Source organism: Dasypus novemcinctus, chromosome 17 (assembly GCF_030445035.2).
Source record: "Dasypus novemcinctus isolate mDasNov1 chromosome 17, mDasNov1.1.hap2, whole genome shotgun sequence".
Classification (NCBI taxonomy): Eukaryota; Metazoa; Chordata; class Mammalia; order Cingulata; family Dasypodidae; genus Dasypus; species Dasypus novemcinctus.
This window is the reverse complement of record NC_080689.1, coordinates 58,612,597-58,632,262: the sequence shown is the minus strand read 5'-3', so window position 1 is coordinate 58,632,262 and position 19,666 is coordinate 58,612,597. Positions and strand designations below refer to the sequence as shown.

The 19,666-nt window shown below is 35.7% G+C and overlaps 1 protein-coding gene across 1 annotated transcript in view; it reads left to right on the top strand.

Annotated features, from left to right (window-relative positions):
- GFPT1 (glutamine--fructose-6-phosphate transaminase 1) overlaps positions 1 to 16,668 on the top strand; it is a 70,555-nt gene extending 53,887 nt beyond the window's left edge. Inside the window, exons 15-19 of the mRNA XM_058278700.2 lie at positions 7,254 to 7,368; positions 7,640 to 7,767; positions 8,316 to 8,483; positions 11,909 to 12,070; positions 12,469 to 16,668. Of these exons, the coding sequence (XP_058134683.1) occupies positions 7,254 to 7,368; positions 7,640 to 7,767; positions 8,316 to 8,483; positions 11,909 to 12,070; positions 12,469 to 12,513 (618 nt within the window). The 3' untranslated portion in view covers positions 12,514 to 16,668. The remainder of the gene's footprint in view (positions 1 to 7,253; positions 7,369 to 7,639; positions 7,768 to 8,315; positions 8,484 to 11,908; positions 12,071 to 12,468) is intronic.
- The last annotated feature ends 2,998 nt before the right edge of the window (positions 16,669 to 19,666 follow it).

Genomic DNA, 19,666 nt, shown 5'->3' with positions numbered 1-19,666 from the left:
TTTTCTAATTCTTTTGTTCATGAGAACTTACAAATTTTGCAACATTTTATTGTGATGATTTTCAAACAAACATAGCAAAGTTAAGAATTTTACATCAACACCCATATGTCTGCTACCCAGATTCATTGTTAGCTTTTTTTTACAGCTTATTTTTTTAATAAGATTAATTTTATTTATTTATTTCCCCCCCCACACACACACACCCCGTTGTCTGCTGTCTGTGTCCATTCACCATGTGTTCTTTCTATGTCTGCTAGTATTCATACTAGGTGGCTCTGGGAACCGATCCCAGGACCTTCCGGAGTGAGAGAGAGGCAGTCTTTCTCTTGCGGCACCTCAGCTCCCTGTCTTCTCATTGTCTCTCCTCTGTGTCTCTTGTCCCGTCATCTTGCTGTGCCAGCTCTCCATGTTGGCTGGCACTCCTGCATGGGGCAGCGTTCCTGCTTGGGGGGCGGCACTCTGCGTGGGCCAGCTTGCCTTTTACTAGGAAGCCCTGTGCATTGAACCCTGGACCCTCCATGTGGTAGATGGGAACCCAACTGCTTGAGCCACATCTGTTTCCCAACTTTATTAATGTATAATTTTCATATCATAATATTTACCAATTTTAAGTGTACAGTTTCAGTAAGTTTATTTGCCCATGCAAGTATAACCACAATTTGATTTTAGAACACGTCAGTCACCTGATAAGTTCCTTTGTGTCCAATTTCTTATAAATGGAGTTATGATATGTAGTCTTTGGTGTCTGGCTTCTTTTGCTTAACATGAAATTTGTGCGATTCATTCATATTGTTATTTGAATCACTAGTTCTTTCCTGTTTTTCAGCCTTTTTTTTTTAACCTTTTCATTTTGAAATAACTACAGATTTGTAGGAAGTAGAACATATTATACAGAGAAGTCTCATGTACTCTTTACCAAGTAACTCCAATGGTTGCATGTTAGATAACCATAGTATCGTCTCAATGCCAAGAAATTGACTTTGGCACAATGTGCATGTATAGTTCTCTGTCATTTTGTCCCATGTGTAGATTCCTGTATGCACTACCACAAACAAGATACAGAGCTATTTCACCACCACAAATACCTAGTTAAGACTGAAGCATAGAAACCTTACCTCCCTTTACCCTTCCTCATTTATGATACACTGTATTTGTCTTAAATGTTTCCTCTGTAAACAGTGAAATCCACATCAAGTACTGTTATACTTTTTGCTTTGGCAGGCAAACATAACTTGGAAGACTCAAGAAAAAAAGGAAGGCTACTGAATTTACCTGCATTTTTGTTCTTTCCCATGGTCTTTCTTCTTTCCTGGTTCTTTCAGATTCTTTCTTTTTGTTTCAGGAACTTCTTTGAACCATTCATTGAGGGTATTTCTGCTGGTGACAGATTCTCTTAGTTTTTATTTGTCTGAGAATATCTTTATTTCCCCTTCATTTGTGAAGGTTCATTTCATTTGGTAGAATTTAGTGTTGACAGTTCTTTTCTTTCGCATTTAAAAAAAAATGTGCCACTTTCTTCTGGCATCTGTTGTCATTTGAATTGGTTTCCCCTGTATATGAACTGTCATTTCTCCTTTTCAGAAATCTTTTCAAAATCTTGCAAAATCTTTTCAAAATCTTCAAGATTTTTCTTTTTCTTTAGTTATTTAGAGATTGATCATGATATGTGATTATTCTGTTTAGGGTTTGCTTAACTTCTTGAATCTGAAGGTTTATATCTTTTGCTAAATTTTGGAAAATTTTGGTCATTATTTCTTTGAATACTATATTAGTCAGGGTTCTCTAGGGAAACAGAATCAACAAGGGATATCTGTCAATAATATTGTGTGATTTTTATAACAGTCTCTCATGCAGCCATGGGGATGCACACGTCTAAGTTCTGCAGGCTGCAACCAGGGACTCCAGTGAAAGTCCTGTGAAGGTTCTTGATGAGTTCTGGGAGACGCTGGTTGTCTAAAGACGAGCTGGGAAATTCTCACTCAATGTTGGAATCACTTCCCCTTTTAAGGCATTCACTTGATTGGATAAAGCATCACTCATTGCTGATGGCAATCTCCCTGATTGAAGTAATTATAACCAGCTATCTATGATATACCACTGCAGTAAAGTCAATGGTGACTGAAATCCATAAATGCCCCGGTAATACAGTTAGCCCAGTGTTTCCTTGACCAAACAACTGGGCAAAATTACCTGGCCGAGTTGACATGTTAGCCTAACCTTTACAAATACTTTTTCAGTCCCCTTTCTTTCTCCTCTCCTGGGACTCTCATGAATATAAATCTTAGGTCATTTGTTATAGTCCCACAGGTCTCTGAGGATCTGTTCCCTATTTTCAGTCTGTTTTCTCTCAACAGTTTGGGCAATTTCTCTTGTTTTTGTCTGCAAGTTCACTAAATTTTTCTTGTGTTCTTTCCATTCTGCTGTTGAGCTCTTTAATTTGGTTTATATATTTTTCAGTGCTAAAATTTACTTTGGCTCTTCTTTGTAGCTTTCGTTTCTTTGCTGAGAGTTTGTGTTTTTTCATTTGTTTCAAGCATGTTCATAACTTCTCATTGAAGCATTTTGATAATGGCTGCTTTAAAATCTTTGTCAGATAATTTAAACATTTGTGTCATCTTAATGTTGGTGTCTGTTGATTATCTTTTGTCATTCAAGTTGAGAATTTTCTTGGTTTGATATGTGATTTTTTATTGTACTTTGGGCCTTTAGGGTATTCTATTATGAGACTATGTATGGCTCTTATTTAAATCTTGTTTTACAAGTTTCCTTGACCCTGTGCTAGAAGGGGAGACAGGGCTACTGCAGGTGTGGGTGAAGATCCAGATTCCCCACTAGGCCTCCTTTGGCATTTGCAGGGGGTGGATTGGGTGCTTCTCTTCTCCCTAGTAGAGGTGGAATTTCAGACTTCTCACAAGGTCTCTGATTGCATCTCCCTTGTTGGGAGTGAGAGGGGCTCCTTGTTTCTACTTAGTGAGGGTGGAAGTCCAGAATTCCAGAGGTGGAGGCATCTTTCTGCTGGATGGTGGTGAAAATTCTGTTTTCTCCATAGAGAGATTGAGAGGTGATGAGTTTGTTTGGTTGGTCCATTTTTGTTTTTTAGTAGTAGTAGTAGTAGTAATAGTAGTACTGGAATAATGAAAATGCTCTAATAAGAGGTGATTGATACACAACTAAGTGATTATTTCTAAAGAAATTCATGAACTAAAAGCATAATTCTGTGTGATTTTAAAATCTAGCTCAGAAGACTCCTATTCTGTAAAACATTCTTTCAACTTTAAAGTTAAATTAATTGCATCCATTTTTGTATTCTCACACCACTGTCCTATGCTCCTGGGATAGCACTTGAACTCACTGTGAAGTCCTTGAGGAAAGGACCACGTTTTCGTGTACATGGCTTGTTATACAATCTCGAGCTCCTAGTAACTGCTCAGTAAATATGAGTTTAATGAATATAGGTTTATAGCTATGCAAAATTATTCATATTGTGCAGTTATATCAGTGGTTTACTATCTTGAATTCAAATATTCTTATAGTCCTTGTAAAATAACTTTTCATAACATACATTCGTTCACTAAACAAAAAATGACTCTCTTAAGAGTATGGCAGTATACTGTTACATTCATTTTTCTTCACCTACCTTAGACTTCTGGTTTGGAGCTATAAAAAGTTTTTGACATTATAATCAAGACCATTTCTGAATAGTAGGCGTAAATTTGTATGTTAATGGGTGATAGAAGTTGATCACTTGGCGAGATTCCTGGGCCTAGGAATGGAACTCACAGAAAAATTCTATAGTCTTGATTACGAACTCCCAATTTTACATGAAAATCTTTCAGGTTTAGAGGGATACTTCTGACTTTCTCATAATAACAGACCATAGACAATTTGATATTTCTGTAGGAAATGATGTGTATAAATATGCAGGTTCAACAATTTTTGTATGTTTTTGCAGGTGTTTAGAATTTCACCACAGTACATACTTTTGTTGATTTTTAAAAATAAAGTAATGTAATTTTATTTTTTGCTGAATAAAAGGCAAAACCAAATATAAAAGTTCAGAGTCAACGTTTTCTTAGTAAGTTCTTCCAAATCTTGGTAGATTGTAAATATGGGGTATAGCATATTTTTCTCAATTTGTTTCCTGGTATGTAAATATGAAATTGGAAATTACGTTGTAAGAGGAAGGGAATGGAAAAATACACGAGAGCTACCCTGTTTAATATTTGTACTTAAAAACCAGTGTTGAGATGTTTTAAGTTCACATGAAGAAACCCTGGTCTGTAGAATAACATTTTTAATTACAAGCAGGAGGAACTGGAATATTCATTATCTGATCAATTTGGATTAGAAGCAGTTTAGGTATCCTAGTGGTAAGATATTGGGTCTTTCCTTTTGCTCAGATAGCATATTTTGTAATGAATCATTTTATTGAAGGTACTGGGGAGGTCCAGAAAGAAGAAATAGGGAGTCTCGCTTAACTTTTGGGAAGATAATGAATATAATCAATATCAGATTATGATTTTATGATGCAGGAGTCTCATTATCCACATGATAACAATATTCACTAATGAAGTGGTTCTTTAGCCAGAGAAGAGTAAGAGAAATTCAGCATATAATAGACCACAAAAAATCCAGAATAGTTTTCTAAAGTTAAAATTGTACAATAATAATCCTAGTGATTTAATAACATATGTAAATAAAAAGTCTCAGATATTTATAACATAAAAATGTTTCTCTAAATACCATCAGGTTAAAAATATGTCAAAACTACTATTAAAAGTAACTGTAGTTAACAATATGGGTAAAAATTTAGAGTATATTGCCAAAATAGTCATGAGCAGTAAATTCAGGGAAATGGATGTGGCTCAAGCAGTTGGACTCCTGTTTACCATATAGGAGGTGCATGTTTTGATGCCCAGGGCCTCCTAGTTGAAGGTGAGCTGGCCCACGCAGAGTGCCGGCCCACGTGGGAGTGCTGCCCCATGCAGGGATGCTACCCTGCGCAGGTGTGCTGGCTGCCCGAAGAGCTGGCGCAGCAAGATGACACAACAAGAGACACAGAGGAGAGACAATAAGAGATGTAGCAGAAAAGGGAGCTGAGGTGGCACAAGTGATGATCGCCTCTCTCCCACTCCAGAAGGTCCCAGGATCAGTTCCTGGGGCCACCCAGTGAGAATAAGAGCAGACGACAGCGGTGTAGGGGGGAAGAGAAATAAATAAATAAATCTTTAAAAAAAAAAAGGGAAGTAAATTCATAACATTAAATGTTTTAGTCAAGTTGAAGTGCAACAGAGACCAGAAACTTAGGCGGTGCAATTGACCGGGAACCTCTCTCCACATTAGAGGTCCCCAGGATCAAATCCCAGTGAATCCTGGAGGAGAAAGATGAGAAGACAAAAAGAGAAAATAGATACAGAAGATCACACAGTGAATGGACACAGCAAAAACAACAGGGTGGTGGAGGGGGAGGGGGAAAAAAAAGAAAACATTAAATGTTTTATCTTTAAAAAAGAAAATGAGCCCAGTGTTTAACTCAAAAAGTTAGAAGAAAACTCAGTAAAGCAGAAGCAGGAAAATAATAGAAAGAAAAAAAGAATGAACTGCAAAACAGATTCAGGTCCTTCATCTCTGTGGACCTGAGTTGTTCTTCTGGAACCTTCCATGACTATATATTACCCGATGCAGAAGCTAGAAAGGTGGTTGTAGAATCTTTCTCAACATGATGTTAGAGATGGGCTATATATGAAACCTATTTGCTTATCCCTGTTCTAGGAGTTCTATCCAGAAATTTTATCCAGTTTAATAAAAAGTAAATATAACATCGGAAACAGAAGTAACAAAATTCTCCTTATTTGCAGTTCATTATGATTGACTACATATAAAGCTTAAGAATATAGAAAAAATATTTCTTAGAATGAGTAACTTATACAAAACAGGTGTAGTTCAGTGGTCGAGTGTCTGCTTCATTTGTACAAAGTCCCATGTTCAATCCCCAGTACCTCTTAAAAAACAAACAAACAAACATCTTTTCTACAAATCAGTAATATCTACTTAGAAATGATATATGTATGTGTGGGTGTGTGTATTTGTGTAGTGGGGGGGTCTATTTTCAATAGCTATAAAAGAATACCTAAAAATAATATTACTAAGAAATGCTTAAGACACTCCATAAATATTTGTTGAATAGATGAAAACTGTTTAATTTTAGAAACTTTTAAAAATCTAGCACAGATTGATAGAACTACCATATTTCTGGATAGGAAGATTGCTTTATAAAGAAATGACATCTCTGGAAAAGAGACAATAGCCCTGCAATAGAACTCTAGTACATCAAAGGCCTTAGACTAGAGGAAATAGCACAAACCAATAGAGAAAGGGTGAGAGAAAATGGTGGGAAACTTGGCTATTTGTAAAACAAAAGCAGAAGTTAACACTTTGCAATAAATTAATTTCAGATGGACTAAAAAGGAAAATATTTTTTAAAAATCAAATGAAAATGAACTGACAACAGAATTAGGAAATTTTAAGAATATATAACCCATGTTGGGATATGGAAAGATTCTCCAAGCTTAAAAGCACTACAATAAAAGCCTTCTTAAAACCAATTAAGACAAACCCCCCCACACACACACACAAAAAAAACAACGAAAGTGGAAACAAGTGTGAAGAACAATGAAGTTAATTCTCAAAAGAGAACTATAAATGGCCACCAAACATGAAAAAATTTTAATTTTATTGGCAATCCTAGATATGCATATTAAAGAAATGAAAGTTCGTTTTCTAGCAGCCAGAATCTGTTAAAAGAGATAATTCTCATTATTGCACAGTATTTGGCAAAACAGGCACATCTCACATTTACATAAAAATAGTCTTTTAAAAAAGCAATTCACGGTATGACTAAAAGTTTTAAATATTCCCAACTCTGTAGCCTAGAAAAATAAGTCTGTTAGTTTAAAAAGCTTTCATCAATAGAAAATAAATTATATTGAGCCTGTATGTCAGGCATTGTGCTGAGTGCTTTACATTTGTCTCATTTAATTCTCATGACAATCTTTTAAGTCCCATTTGCCTTTAACTAATGGAGGATATGAACATTCAGTTCATCTACAGAAACCTGAATAGATGAAGGAAAGTACTGAAGGTTATCATACCACTAAACAAGAGAAAGACTTCATTTTTTTTTTTAATCAAAATTCCAAATTCTTAAAATGCAATTGCAACTAATTCTCTTGCTTTTTTTGGTGGTATTTCAGGCTTACACCAGCCAGTTTGTATCTCTTGTGATGTTTGCCCTTATGATGTGTGATGACAGGATCTCCATGCAGGAAAGACGGAAAGAGATCATGCTTGGATTGAAACGACTGCCTGGTACAAATATATTTACATGTTATACTTCTCTTGTGTTGAGGTGTTGTCTAAGGGATGAAATTCTCTTCTTACCCCTTGTTGTTCTGGCTTGTAGCTATTTAGTTGATAAGATATTCTTGCTCCTGTGTATTAAAATGCACACTGAAAACACAAAAAGTGGAAATATTGGTCTTTGGCCATTGCTGCCAATATTTTATTATTACTGTTTTTATTATATCTGTTCAGTTAATTGTCCTTTTTCATAGATTTTGCTTATATTATTTCTTGACAGATTTGATTAAGGAAGTACTGAGCATGGATGATGAAATTCAAAAACTGGCAACAGAACTTTATCATCAGAAGTCAGTCTTGATAATGGGACGTGGCTATCATTACGCTACTTGTCTTGAAGGGGCACTTGTAAGTTTTCTCACTTATGGTTGATTTCCATCTACCGTGGGCCTGGCACATGGTAATACTTTTAAGGTGAATGAATGAAATAATAGGAACTTCTGAAAGTACTTTTGTATTTATAAATTCTGGTTTGTATACATTGAGAAAGTACAACAATACTGAATTCAAAAGTAAAAACCAAGGAGAGTATGTTTTAACATGAATATTTTCAAGGAAGGTGTCGCCCAGATATGAATAAAATAAAGATAGTTTAGGTTCTCTAGATGTGAAATTTAATTGAGGTGAAACATAAAGCATGTAGAAGTTACAAAGAAATAGGAATAATTTCTTGATAACCTGAAATCTTCAGAAAGTCCTTGTGGAGTTTTGAAACTTCTATTTACGTTGGTATTACAGAAATATCTGCTAACCTGTTAGCTATATTTATATATTAGTGGTTCTGTAATACTTTTGGTTAAATAGATAGTGACTTAAGACATCAGATGCCTTGTGTAGTACTTAAGGATGGATTTTTGAAAAATGGATTGACGACTAAGCTGGTTCTTTCCTATTAGAAAATCAAAGAAATCACCTACATGCACTCTGAAGGCATCCTCGCTGGTGAGCTGAAACATGGCCCTCTGGCTTTGGTGGACAAGTTAATGCCTGTCATCATGATTATCATGAGAGATCACACTTACGCCAAGTGTCAGAATGCTCTTCAGCAGGTGGTTGCTCGGCAGGTAAGTCAGGACTACTGTAAGGACAGCTTGGGGATCTAAGAGTTGGGTCACCGAAGCTTGTTAGAATTTTTTTTATGGACCAGTTTCAGTTAGGTAGCTTATCAACATGTTCACACTCATGATCTCATTTGCTTTGGAATACAGGTTTTGAGGTTTACATGTGAAGAATTGATGATACTCACAGTTTTGTGTAATTTTTTTAATTGGAAAAGTTGTAGGTTTGCAGAAAATTCTTGAAGAATATACAGAATTCCCTTATACCCTCCCTCCACACACACAGTTTTCCCTATTATTAACACTTTGCATTAGTGTGGTACTTCTGTTACAATCGATGAAACAATATTATTGTAATTATATTATTATTAGCTATGGTCTGTAGTTTACATTAGAGTTCACGGTTTGTGTTGTATAGTCCTTTGGGGTATTGGTTTTTTTAAAAAACTGTTTATTCTAGTAACTTTCATTAATTAGCTGTAGTAAGTTTGTTGTGGATTTTTCAGGATTTTCATTTGCAAATGGGGAAAGTTTTACTTCTTCCTTTCCAATTTGGATGGCTTTTCTTTTTCTTGCATCATCGCTCTGATTAAAGCTGACAGTGGGCATCCTTGTCTTGTTCCTTATCTTAGCAGGAAACCATTGAGTGTGAGGTAAACTGTGGGGTTTTCATATATGCCCTTTTTTTAAAAAATTTTTTATTTTTTAAAGATTATTTTCTCTCCCCTCCCCCCCAGTTGACTGCTCTCTGTGTCCATTCGCTGTGTGTTCTTCTGTGTCCACTTGTATTCTTGTCAGCAGCACCCAGAATCCGTCTCTTTTTGTTGAGTCATCTTGCTGTGTCAGCTCTCTGTGTGTGCAGCGCCATTCCTGGGCAAGCTGCACTTTTATTCATGCTGGGCGGCTCTCCTTACAGGGCGCACTCCATGCACGTGGGCTCCCCTACGTGGGGGATACCCCTGCATGGCACAGCACTCCTTGCGCGCATCAGCACTGTGCGTGGGCCAGCTCATCACACGGGTCAGGAGGCCCTGGGTTTGAACCTTGAACCTCCCGTGTGGTAGGCGGACGCCCTATCCATTGGGCCAAATCCACTTCCCCATATATGCCCTTTTTATGTTGAGAAAGGTTCCTTCTATTCCCAGTTTTCTTTTTTAAAGATTTTAAATTTATTTTTTAACCCCCCCCCCCCCCGTTGCCTGCTCTCTGTGTCCATTCACTGTATGTTCTTCTGTGTCCACTGGTATTCTTGTCAGCAGCACTGGGAATCTGGGTCTCTTTTTGCTGTGTAATCTTGCTGCGTCAGCTCTCCGTGTGTGTGGCGCCACTCCTGGACAGGCTGTGCTTTTTTTTCACGTGGGGCAGCTCTCCTTGTACGGTGCATTCCTTGCTCGTGGGGCTCCCCTATGTGGAGGACACCCCTGTGTGGCACGGCACTCCTTGTACACATTAGCACTGCGCATAGTCCAGCTCACCACACAGACCAGCAGGCCCTGGGTTTGAACCCTGGACCTCCCTTGTGGTATCAGTTGAGCCATATCCACTTCCCTATTCCCAGTTTTCTGAGTGTTTTGATAAAGAAGCAGTGCTGGATTTTTTGAAGTACCTTTTCTACTTCAATTGAGATGATCATGAGATGATCATGTGTTTTTTCCCCTTCATTCTCTTATTGTGGTATAGTGTATTAATTGATTTTCTTATGTTGAACTGCCTTTGCATATCTGGGATAAATCCCACTTGATCATGGTGTATAATTCTTTTAATGTACTGCTAGGATTGATTTACTAGTATTTTATATTTTGAGGGTTTTTGCTTCTGTATTCATAAGGGAAATTGGTCTGTAATTTTCTTTTATTGTATTATCTTTGTCTGGCTTTGGTATTAGGGTGATGTTGGCTTCACAGAATGAGTTAGAAGGGGCTCCTTCCTTGTATTTCTTGAGTCATATTGCATAATTTTTGTGTTTCTAGGAATTTATCCATATCATCCAGGGTTTCTGTTTGTTGCTATACAGTAGTTCATAGTATTCCCTTATAATCCTTTTTATTTCTCAGGGGTTGGTAGTAAGGTCCCCCCTTTCATTTCTGATTTTACTTTTCTTGTTCTTTTGCCTCAGTGCTCTTAATTCAGGGTTGAGTTCTTGGCCTCCAAATCCTTTCCTCTTTCAATTAGCAGATGCTGCTCTCTTTTAATTTAATGTTCTAAAATACATATACCAGGAGAAATTTACGATTTAGACTTTATATTAATATTTACTGGTGCTGTGCTCAACTGAGTGTTCTTTAGATCCTTTTGCTTTGGCTTTATATATAAATCCCAAAAAATATTATTCCCTTAGTACAAGACTTTGTTAGGAAGGCACAACATGGTGATTACAAACGTGCTTTTTTTTTTTTTTTAATTCATTTTTTAAAAAATATTACATTAAAAAAATATGAGGTCCCCATTCACCCCCACTGCCCCCACCCCACCACTCCCCCCACAGTAACACTCTCCCCCATCATCATGACACATCCATTGCATCTGGTGAGTACATCTCTGGGCATCGCTGCACCTCATGGCCCATCCACACCATAGCCCACACTCTCCCACGTTCCATCCAGTGGGCCATGGGAGGACATACAGTGTCCGGCAGTTGTCCCTGGAGCACCACCCAGGACAATTCCAAGTCCCAAAAATGCCTCCACATCTCATCTCTTCCTCCCATTCCCTGCACCCAGCAGCCACCATGGCCACTTTTTCCACATCAAAGCCACATTTTCTCGATTATTAACCACAATAGTTCATGCATAGGATATCATTAAGTCCACTCTAATCCTTACTGTATTCCTCCTTCCTGTGGACCTTGGCTTGGTTGTGTCCATTCCACATCTATTTCAAGAGGGGGCTTAGATTCCACGTGGATACTGGATGCAATCCTCCTGCTTTCAGTTGTAGGCACTCTAGGCTCCATGGTGTGGTGGTTGACATTCTTCAACTCCATGTTAGCTGAGTGGGGTAAGTGCAATAAACCAGAGTGTAGGAGCTGAAGTCTGTTGAGGCTCAGGGCCTGGCTATCACACTGTCAGTCCAGAGATTCAGATCCCCTAGATATATCTTAAAACCCCAGCACCAACCACAATTCCAGTAAAGTAGCATGAAAGGCCTGTGAAAAGAGATCCCATCTGAGTCCAAAGGTGCTTTTTAAGGGCAGGCAGACCTGGATTCAAGAACTAATGCTGAATTTCTTAGTTGTATGAGTTTAAAAAAATTACTGAATCCCACTGAGCATTTGGTTCCTCAACTGTGAGATCATCAGACTTGTCTCAGGAACATAAGTCTGTGTCACTGAGGCCACATATGGATTGTGCAATACGAAGTTTGCATATCCTCATGCGTAGCCCTGTGGTTTTAATGTGTATTTGGGGGCTGGGGCCTGGTTTCTTTCCCAGGGGCGCCCTGTGGTGATTTGTGATAAGGAAGATACGGAGACCATTAAGAACACAAAGAGGACGATCAAAGTGCCCCACTCCGTGGATTGCCTACAGGGCATTCTCAGCGTCATCCCCTTGCAGCTGCTGGCTTTCCACCTGGCTGTGCTGAGAGGCTATGACGTAAGTGATGGACCACTGAGGAATCCTAGATGGCCTTTTTCCCCTGGGTACCTGTACATCCTGATAGGTCTCCTCCTGAATTTTTAACAGTAGCATTTTGTTGGAATAGTCCATTGCAGGACATTAATATTTCTGGTCTCCCAGTCCTTGTGACAACCAGAACATCCTGTTCTTATTCCTCTCCAGTGAGATAAGCTACCATGTCTATAGAGGAATTTTTTTTGCTGCTGTTAGTTTTTTTCAAGATATTTAAATGATATTTTCTAATCTAATTCTTTGTAGTATGTATTAAAAATAACATGATTTTTTGTTTTTATAAGCAAAAATAATTTGCTTATAGCATCCCCTCACTTGGCTCCCCAATTTGTATAATCTCGTATCTTGTGCTTTTTTTGCAGGTCGATTTCCCACGGAATCTTGCCAAATCTGTAACTGTAGAATAAAGAGCATCTGAAACTCTGGGCTGTTAAGCAACATGCGACACCTTTTGTATTTAAAACCTTGATTTAAAATATCACTCCTTTAAACTTTTTTAGTAAATCCTTATTTATATATCAGTTATAATTACTCCACTCAATTAGTGGTTTTTGTGAAAATTACCTCTTATATTTTTCCAGTAATTTGTGGGGGAACTTGAATAATGGAATCTATATCAGAAAGAGATTTTAGGTGTCATTTTCTTTTAAGAATACTGGATGTTAAATCTCTGGGCCCTCCACTTCAATCTGAGAGGATTGCATTTTTTTTTTGTTTTATTTTGTCTTGCTTTAATAATTGGTACTTGTTTCACCAGGCTTCTATTCAGTCAGACCAGTGAAAGATTAGTGCATTAATTGAAATATTTAAAGCCAATGACAATATATGCTAATACTTGGATATTGAATTAAGGTTTTACTAAGCTACATATAAAGAGAAGATGCTGTGATTTATTTGAAATGTGTTTCTGTTTTTTTAAATCAAATGGTAAAATTTACAAACTGAAAACTTTTTGGTGGATTATTATCTAATCTAGGTTAACCTTAGTTCCTCCAACTTGTTGCCTGTTATAATCTCTAGGTCGAAGTAATTTAGGAAGCAATATATTATAGCAGTGCAGTGATTTTCTCCAACCCATAACAGAACATATTTGCACAATTTTATAGCACAAACTTTAAATTTAAGCTGCTTTTGACAACCAATATGATTTTAATTTTAAAGATAGGATGTGTACATGTTGGGTGTTGTACTATTTGTTCGTCAACTAAAAGTGGTTATTTTTATTTCCTTCTATCTACCAGATGGCTATCATTTTTAAAATGACCACTGAATGATATATTTTATCTTGTTCTTTGAAATCACAATAGAGAGCTATTATCAAATGTCTCAAATTCAGTCAATACTGATAAAATGGTGTTATACCTCTTGCATTTTGTCCCAAGGAAGAATTTCATATAGTTCATTTTAACTTTCCTTCACTGCTTCCTTATATAAGGTATCTTAGGGCCAGTTTGGAAGCTCTTTGCAATTGTTTGGAAGATTTGCAAGGCTTTTGACTAATCTTTCGCCTCTAAATGTGTAGGGTAGGGTAGGCTCAAAAAAGACTTTATACCTATACTGGTGAAAGATTGCATCAAATTTAGTGTTATTTCCTAGGTATTTTTCTGTTTTTATTTTCTTTATTGTACCCCTCGAATATAAGTAAGAATGAAGATGATATAAATAAAAAGATATTGAGGTGCCTTCAGCTGGCTAGTGTCAGAAATGGAAGTTCTCAATTAAAAATATTTAGAGTAGGATATTAGTTTGACACCCAAAAAGTTGTGAATAATTTCTTCAATGGAGTTTTGTATTGCTTTGTTTTTGTCAGATCTTGGGGGCAATAGGAGAGTCTTAGTTGTGTTTATGTTTTTGTTAAGTCCTTTCAAGTGTTTTCACTTTTAAATTGTGAAGGTGGGATATTTAGAAAAATTATTTAAGTAAATTGAATTTTTGCCTTTTTTTTTTTTAAATTTCTTGATGAGGTTCAGAATTTTTATTACCTGTTCTACAAGAGAAACATAGAATTCTGCTTGTTAAAGAAAGAATTGGCATATTTTGAGATAACCTGGCAGGATGATCCTAGATGGAGAAGAGAAACCCAATAGTTTAAAAAAATAAATAGGGTCATTATTTATATCGTATATAGGTACTATAGCTATATTTAGCTGCTTTAATTGTTTCTAAGACTATTTTGTTCAAGCCTGCTAATTTTAGTATGCTTATATATAATTTTGTATGTCTGGTACATTAGCATTTTACACACAGGATTTGTACATGTTTGTAGCATTTGATTCCGAATTCTTAGTTATAATTAATATGTGAAAGCAGTTGCAAGTTTGCATTATCTGCCATTTGTTTGTCCCTCTCTCTCTATCTATAAAACACACACACACGTATTCCAAGCTAGGATAAGTTCTAAATTGTTAAGTGGTGTTTTCCAAACCAACACGGTTTCTCCTCCCCCTTCCTTCTTCTTGACCTCTACCCCGTTTAATGTAGTGAGTTTTAAATGCTTTTATAAAGCAATTCTGAACACAAAAAGATACTGTAGTGAGGTATGCCAATAAGTAGCCTGCCCAGTTAAAACCAATGTAACATGCTCACTTCAGCAGCACATACACTAAAACCAATGTAATAGAAGATAGAAAATCTGATTTTTCAAGAAAGATATTCTACAGAAGGCTCAATAGGAAAAAGCGCATTTAAAGTTTAAATTCATTAATCTATAGCTTAGAGCTTTTTTAGGCAAGGGATCATGTTGGCCTAGCATCTCACTCATGGCCCAGTAAATGGTTATTACTTTGGAACTTTTCTAACTTTTTCTAGTGCCGTGCCATATGAATAAAAGAGAAAAGTTAATGTTAACTTTTTAGTTTGTTATAACTATGTCAACAGGCATTTATTAATACGTGTTATGGGCAAGTCACTGTTCTAGGAACTGAAAAATATAAGCAGGTGGACTCATCACTGGTGAAGACCAGGTTCATTGGAAGGCACAGAGTGAGAGCACAGAAACATCGAGTTGAGCTGGGTTGTAAATGTGAGTGGATTTGTTCACTTAAATAATCAAGTTTTGGGGTTTATCATGTTCATAAGTGACTATGCACTTTGAAGAGCTAGTCATAGGCTATTAATGATCTCTAAATCTATGGTACTCTAAGGATCAGCAGTCATTAATATGCAAAGGTGAAGAACAATCAAGCATCAATAGTGCTCAAAGGAAACTGACACGTGGTGATGTGCAGATGGGGTTATTGGTTAAGAGCTAATGCAGGTTCTCTCTCAGATTTTTTGGAAGGTTGTTCCTGAGATGATACTGTCTTTTCCTTTTGAAAACAGATCTGTTGTCCCTAGTTAGTTCTGAGGATGTGAGGAAAGGAATCATTTTTGGCTCCTTGTTAAGAATTCTCTGACTTTATTTCTTTCACTCTTTAAAGAAGGAAAACCAAATGAAATATTTGCTTTAACAAACATATTTTTTAAAAAGCCTTTTGGATCATTTTTTTCTCTATCTCTTTAAAATTAGGTTATACTATAGTAATAAAAGAGAAAGCCTAATGTTATTTATTGTATGCTTCAACATAATTGATTTTTTTTAAACAGCACAATGTCATTGAAAAGTATTTATTGAAAAAAAAATCATAACTAATATTGAATTTGTGAAGGCCAAAGAAATAGAAGGAAATGGTAAAGAAATATTTTAGTCTTGTGATAATCTACATATTTAATAGATTTTATGTAAAAGAATACCAGACAGTGTTTTTACCCATGGAAACAGATATTAGATCACTTTACAATTTGTTTTCACTGTTAAGAGTCTTTACAAGTTTTAACACCTACGTCAGGTTTTTATCCACTACATTTGAAGATTGTTAATATTTCAGTATCTCCCTAGCTTGGTAAATTTAACCATATCTTTGGATCTGTGACAGTGACAACTAACAAGACTGATAATATTAGCTTCATACCAATAATATCCAGGATTAAAATAAAAATCAGAGTTAAATAGTGAGACTGTAAAGTCATGACGCATTAACTTCTCTGTCTATAACAGCTTAATATCGAAATGTTAATGGAATAAATAATGACTAATGAGAACATCTTAGGAAATTCTTGAATGATTTTTCTTATTAGTAGTTTTCAGAATGAATATATAAATGATTCCATTGAACTTGAAAGATTCTGTAGTTGAATGCCTTTTTACTTAAATAAAACTTTGGTTTTTGTTATACCTCTTGTGAGCTAAAAATTTTAGAAATCTTCTTGCTTTGTTTCAGTTTTCTGTTCTTTGAAATGAATGTTTAGTGTTCTGAGCCAGTTGGTCATTTCTTCCTTGTGTCTTGTAAGTCCAGCAACTCTAAACCTGAACTGTGAATTAATTACAAAAATTTTGCTGAGAATTGCATTTTGAAACAATTTGCCAATATTTGAAATGTATACTTTTTTGCATTTGTGTTAAAGATTGTATGGTATTGAGAATGTCATCCTGTTTAGTTGTGATAAACATTTCTTATACTAAAAGTTTGTTCATTACTGTTGCTTTTAAAAAGAAGATATGATTACATACATAGTTTCAAAAACCGTTGTCTGTACTACTTTTCCATTGTTTTAGAAAGGCACATTAGATAGAAAAAGGGCTCTTTATTTTCTGATATCATTCTCCTTAGGTACTTTATTTTCTCAAGTCTTATTTGTAACAAATTTCTAGGATATTCAGTATTCAAACACTTGGTTTGAATGAATTGATAGTTGCAAAAGAAGGATTTTTAAGGTGGGTGAGAGCAAGTCAGCATGCATTCCAAATTAAAGTTTCTGTAGTATCTGGCAATCTATTAATTTTAAAACAAAGACTCCCTTTACAGAATCCTTTTATAAACAGCAAGCTAGACTCTCTATTCCTAGTGCTTACAGCACTTGCTGTGTTTTGCAGGAGACAGAGTTGTGCTAGGGTGGTTTGAATGAATAGATGTGCTGTTTTGCCTACCCTTAGTATTGAGCCCGATCTCTGGTCTCTCTCCCCATGTGTTGCCTTGCAGCAAAACCTAGGATTGCCACACTACCATCGATCACTTTTCCCACAAGCCACATTTTTGACATAAAATTCAGTTTTACTTTTAGTAAATAATTTCCTCTAAATTCCTCCAAATTGGATATCAATAAAAATATACTGAATATGTACTAAAGGCCAAGAAATCATTTCCTCGGTAATTAAGAGGCCAGTTTTCATTGGCATGGGATTTGGGGGAAAATTAATTCTTTAACTTATTTTGGATGAGGGAGAGAAATAAAAGTTCATTTTCTCTCATTAATCTGCAGACGAATTGTTCTCCCTCATTTTTAAGATAATGTAGGAGTTTTATTAGCTTACCAAGCATCTGGGAGTTATAAACTAATCTCATAATAATGTACAGAAATAATGATGCTATTAGGTTATAGTTTATTTAATCAACTGCCCCATTCCCAGGAAGTATATTTGTAGTAAGATAAATTCATGGCTCTATGTTAGTTAGTGTGCATATAAGAGATGTTTGCCATGGTTGAAAAGACACAGTTGTGGACTTCATACTAAAATGACACATTGACTCAAATTCTAAGGTTCAATTACATTTTTTCTCATAGAGTATCCTGGTATATAGCATATTTGCCTTGAGATTTGGTGTATAGATGTTGTCCCTAGTTAAGTTCTGAGGATGAGAGAAAAGGAACCTTTTTTTGGCTCCTTGTTAAGATTTCTCTTACATTATTTCTTTTATATATATTCAGGAAAACCACCTGAAATGTTTGTTTTAAGAAACATTTTTAAAAGCCCTTCAGGTCATTTAAAATATGGAGTAAAAAATAGAGCTCATAAACAGTTTTAGAAATATTCTTTAGATATTCTATCAATCTGTCTCTCCATATGTTTGTATAGAATTTTAAAATATTATACTTATTAGAATGAAAGTGGGCATATTGTCTTATGCTTTTAATTTCTGTAGTATGCTGTCTGATTTAGAGGCATCCAACAATTAAAAAACCAGGCCCACCAAATAAAGTTATATCATGGAACTCACAGATAATTAAAAAAAAATTTTTTTTAAGAACTCTCGTATACCCTGGCGATTAAGAGTTAATTTTTGCCTCTGTCATTCAGTTTTGTATGCTTTGCAATGAAGATAAATATGATGAGACCTGGGAAGAAATATTTCCAGAATTTCCCAAATATAAGGAAATAGTCGTTGAGAATTCTAGATACATTATACTCAAAGGTCAAATGAGGGAAACAGTATTGTGATCTGGGTATTGGTACATAAAATACATTTTTAAGAATCAGAGGTTGATGTCCATGAATTTTAGATTGTCATAGAACATCCAGGCTGCCAACACCTAGATGTATCATGATCACTGTGATTTGTTTCTGCCAGTAGCCCCCTTCCTGGTGGTGATGTCCTCACCAGGAAAGCCAGGGTGTCACCAGTCATGGATGGTTTAAGCTCAGTGTGGGATGGACTCATGAGAAAACTTGATCTATTGTCTTGAAATAATGCCCCTAATGGGAGGAAAATAATCTGAGACAATAAAAGCTTGGTTTCTAGGCAAGAGAAATAATATTGCATTAAATTCTAGTTTCTTGCTGTTAAACTTGAATATTTCTGGCCATTTTGATTTATGGGGGTTTTTGTGCTTTTGTTTTATTCTCTTATTGTACAGTGTATATAGGGCTCTTTTGAAATATCAAGCATATTTACTCTTTTATTTTTTGCTTTCTTAATTTTGTATTTACCCTTGGAATAAAATATAAACCCAAAATTGATTTTTTATTATTAATTTATGTTCACTGCTGCTCTGGATAAATCTAGGAACCATGGAAATCTTTGTAGGATTTCTCTATTATTTTTCTAGTTATTAACTTGGCCCCATGTGTTGTTACTAAAGTTTTTATTTTGTGTGAAAGAAACTAATTAATTTGAAACCACTTAGGTAGTTTTTTTTTTTTTTTTTGGTACTTGAAGGAAAATGGGACTTATACGCTGGCCTCTGAATACAGAATTGACTTTACTGACACTCCATTAGTAATTTGCTTTGAGTTATTTTCTCAGTAGAAATGAATTTGCATAAATTTGTTTGCATACTCCTACTTTCTTCCTGTGACAGAAGACACAGAAATGAAAGAAATTACTGGGGGTTCCCCAGGACAGAGGAAAGTTAGCTGATTTGTACACACATTGATTGGTCTCTGCAACTTGACCTTCCCAATAGTATGATGTTTCTGAGTTAATGATTCCCAAGTCCTTTGAGCTTAATATGTTAAACTAATAAGTAAGGGAGCTCTGAAAATGTTGACAATCATATCAGAAGATAGGACTGATTTTTAATTTTTATTATTATTTTTGAAATTAAAACCACAGTGGTTTGGCTTGTGCCCAAATAGGATGCTTTCAAAACTTGGATCATTATTTAAATGGGTAATCTATTCATAAAATTTAACAACCAATTCTTGCTTTCTTCTGCTCTCTTATCTTGTGCTGTCCAGAATACTAGGTACTCTAGGTATACAGATCATATGAAAAGTACCTGTGGATAAATGAACTGTTTTAA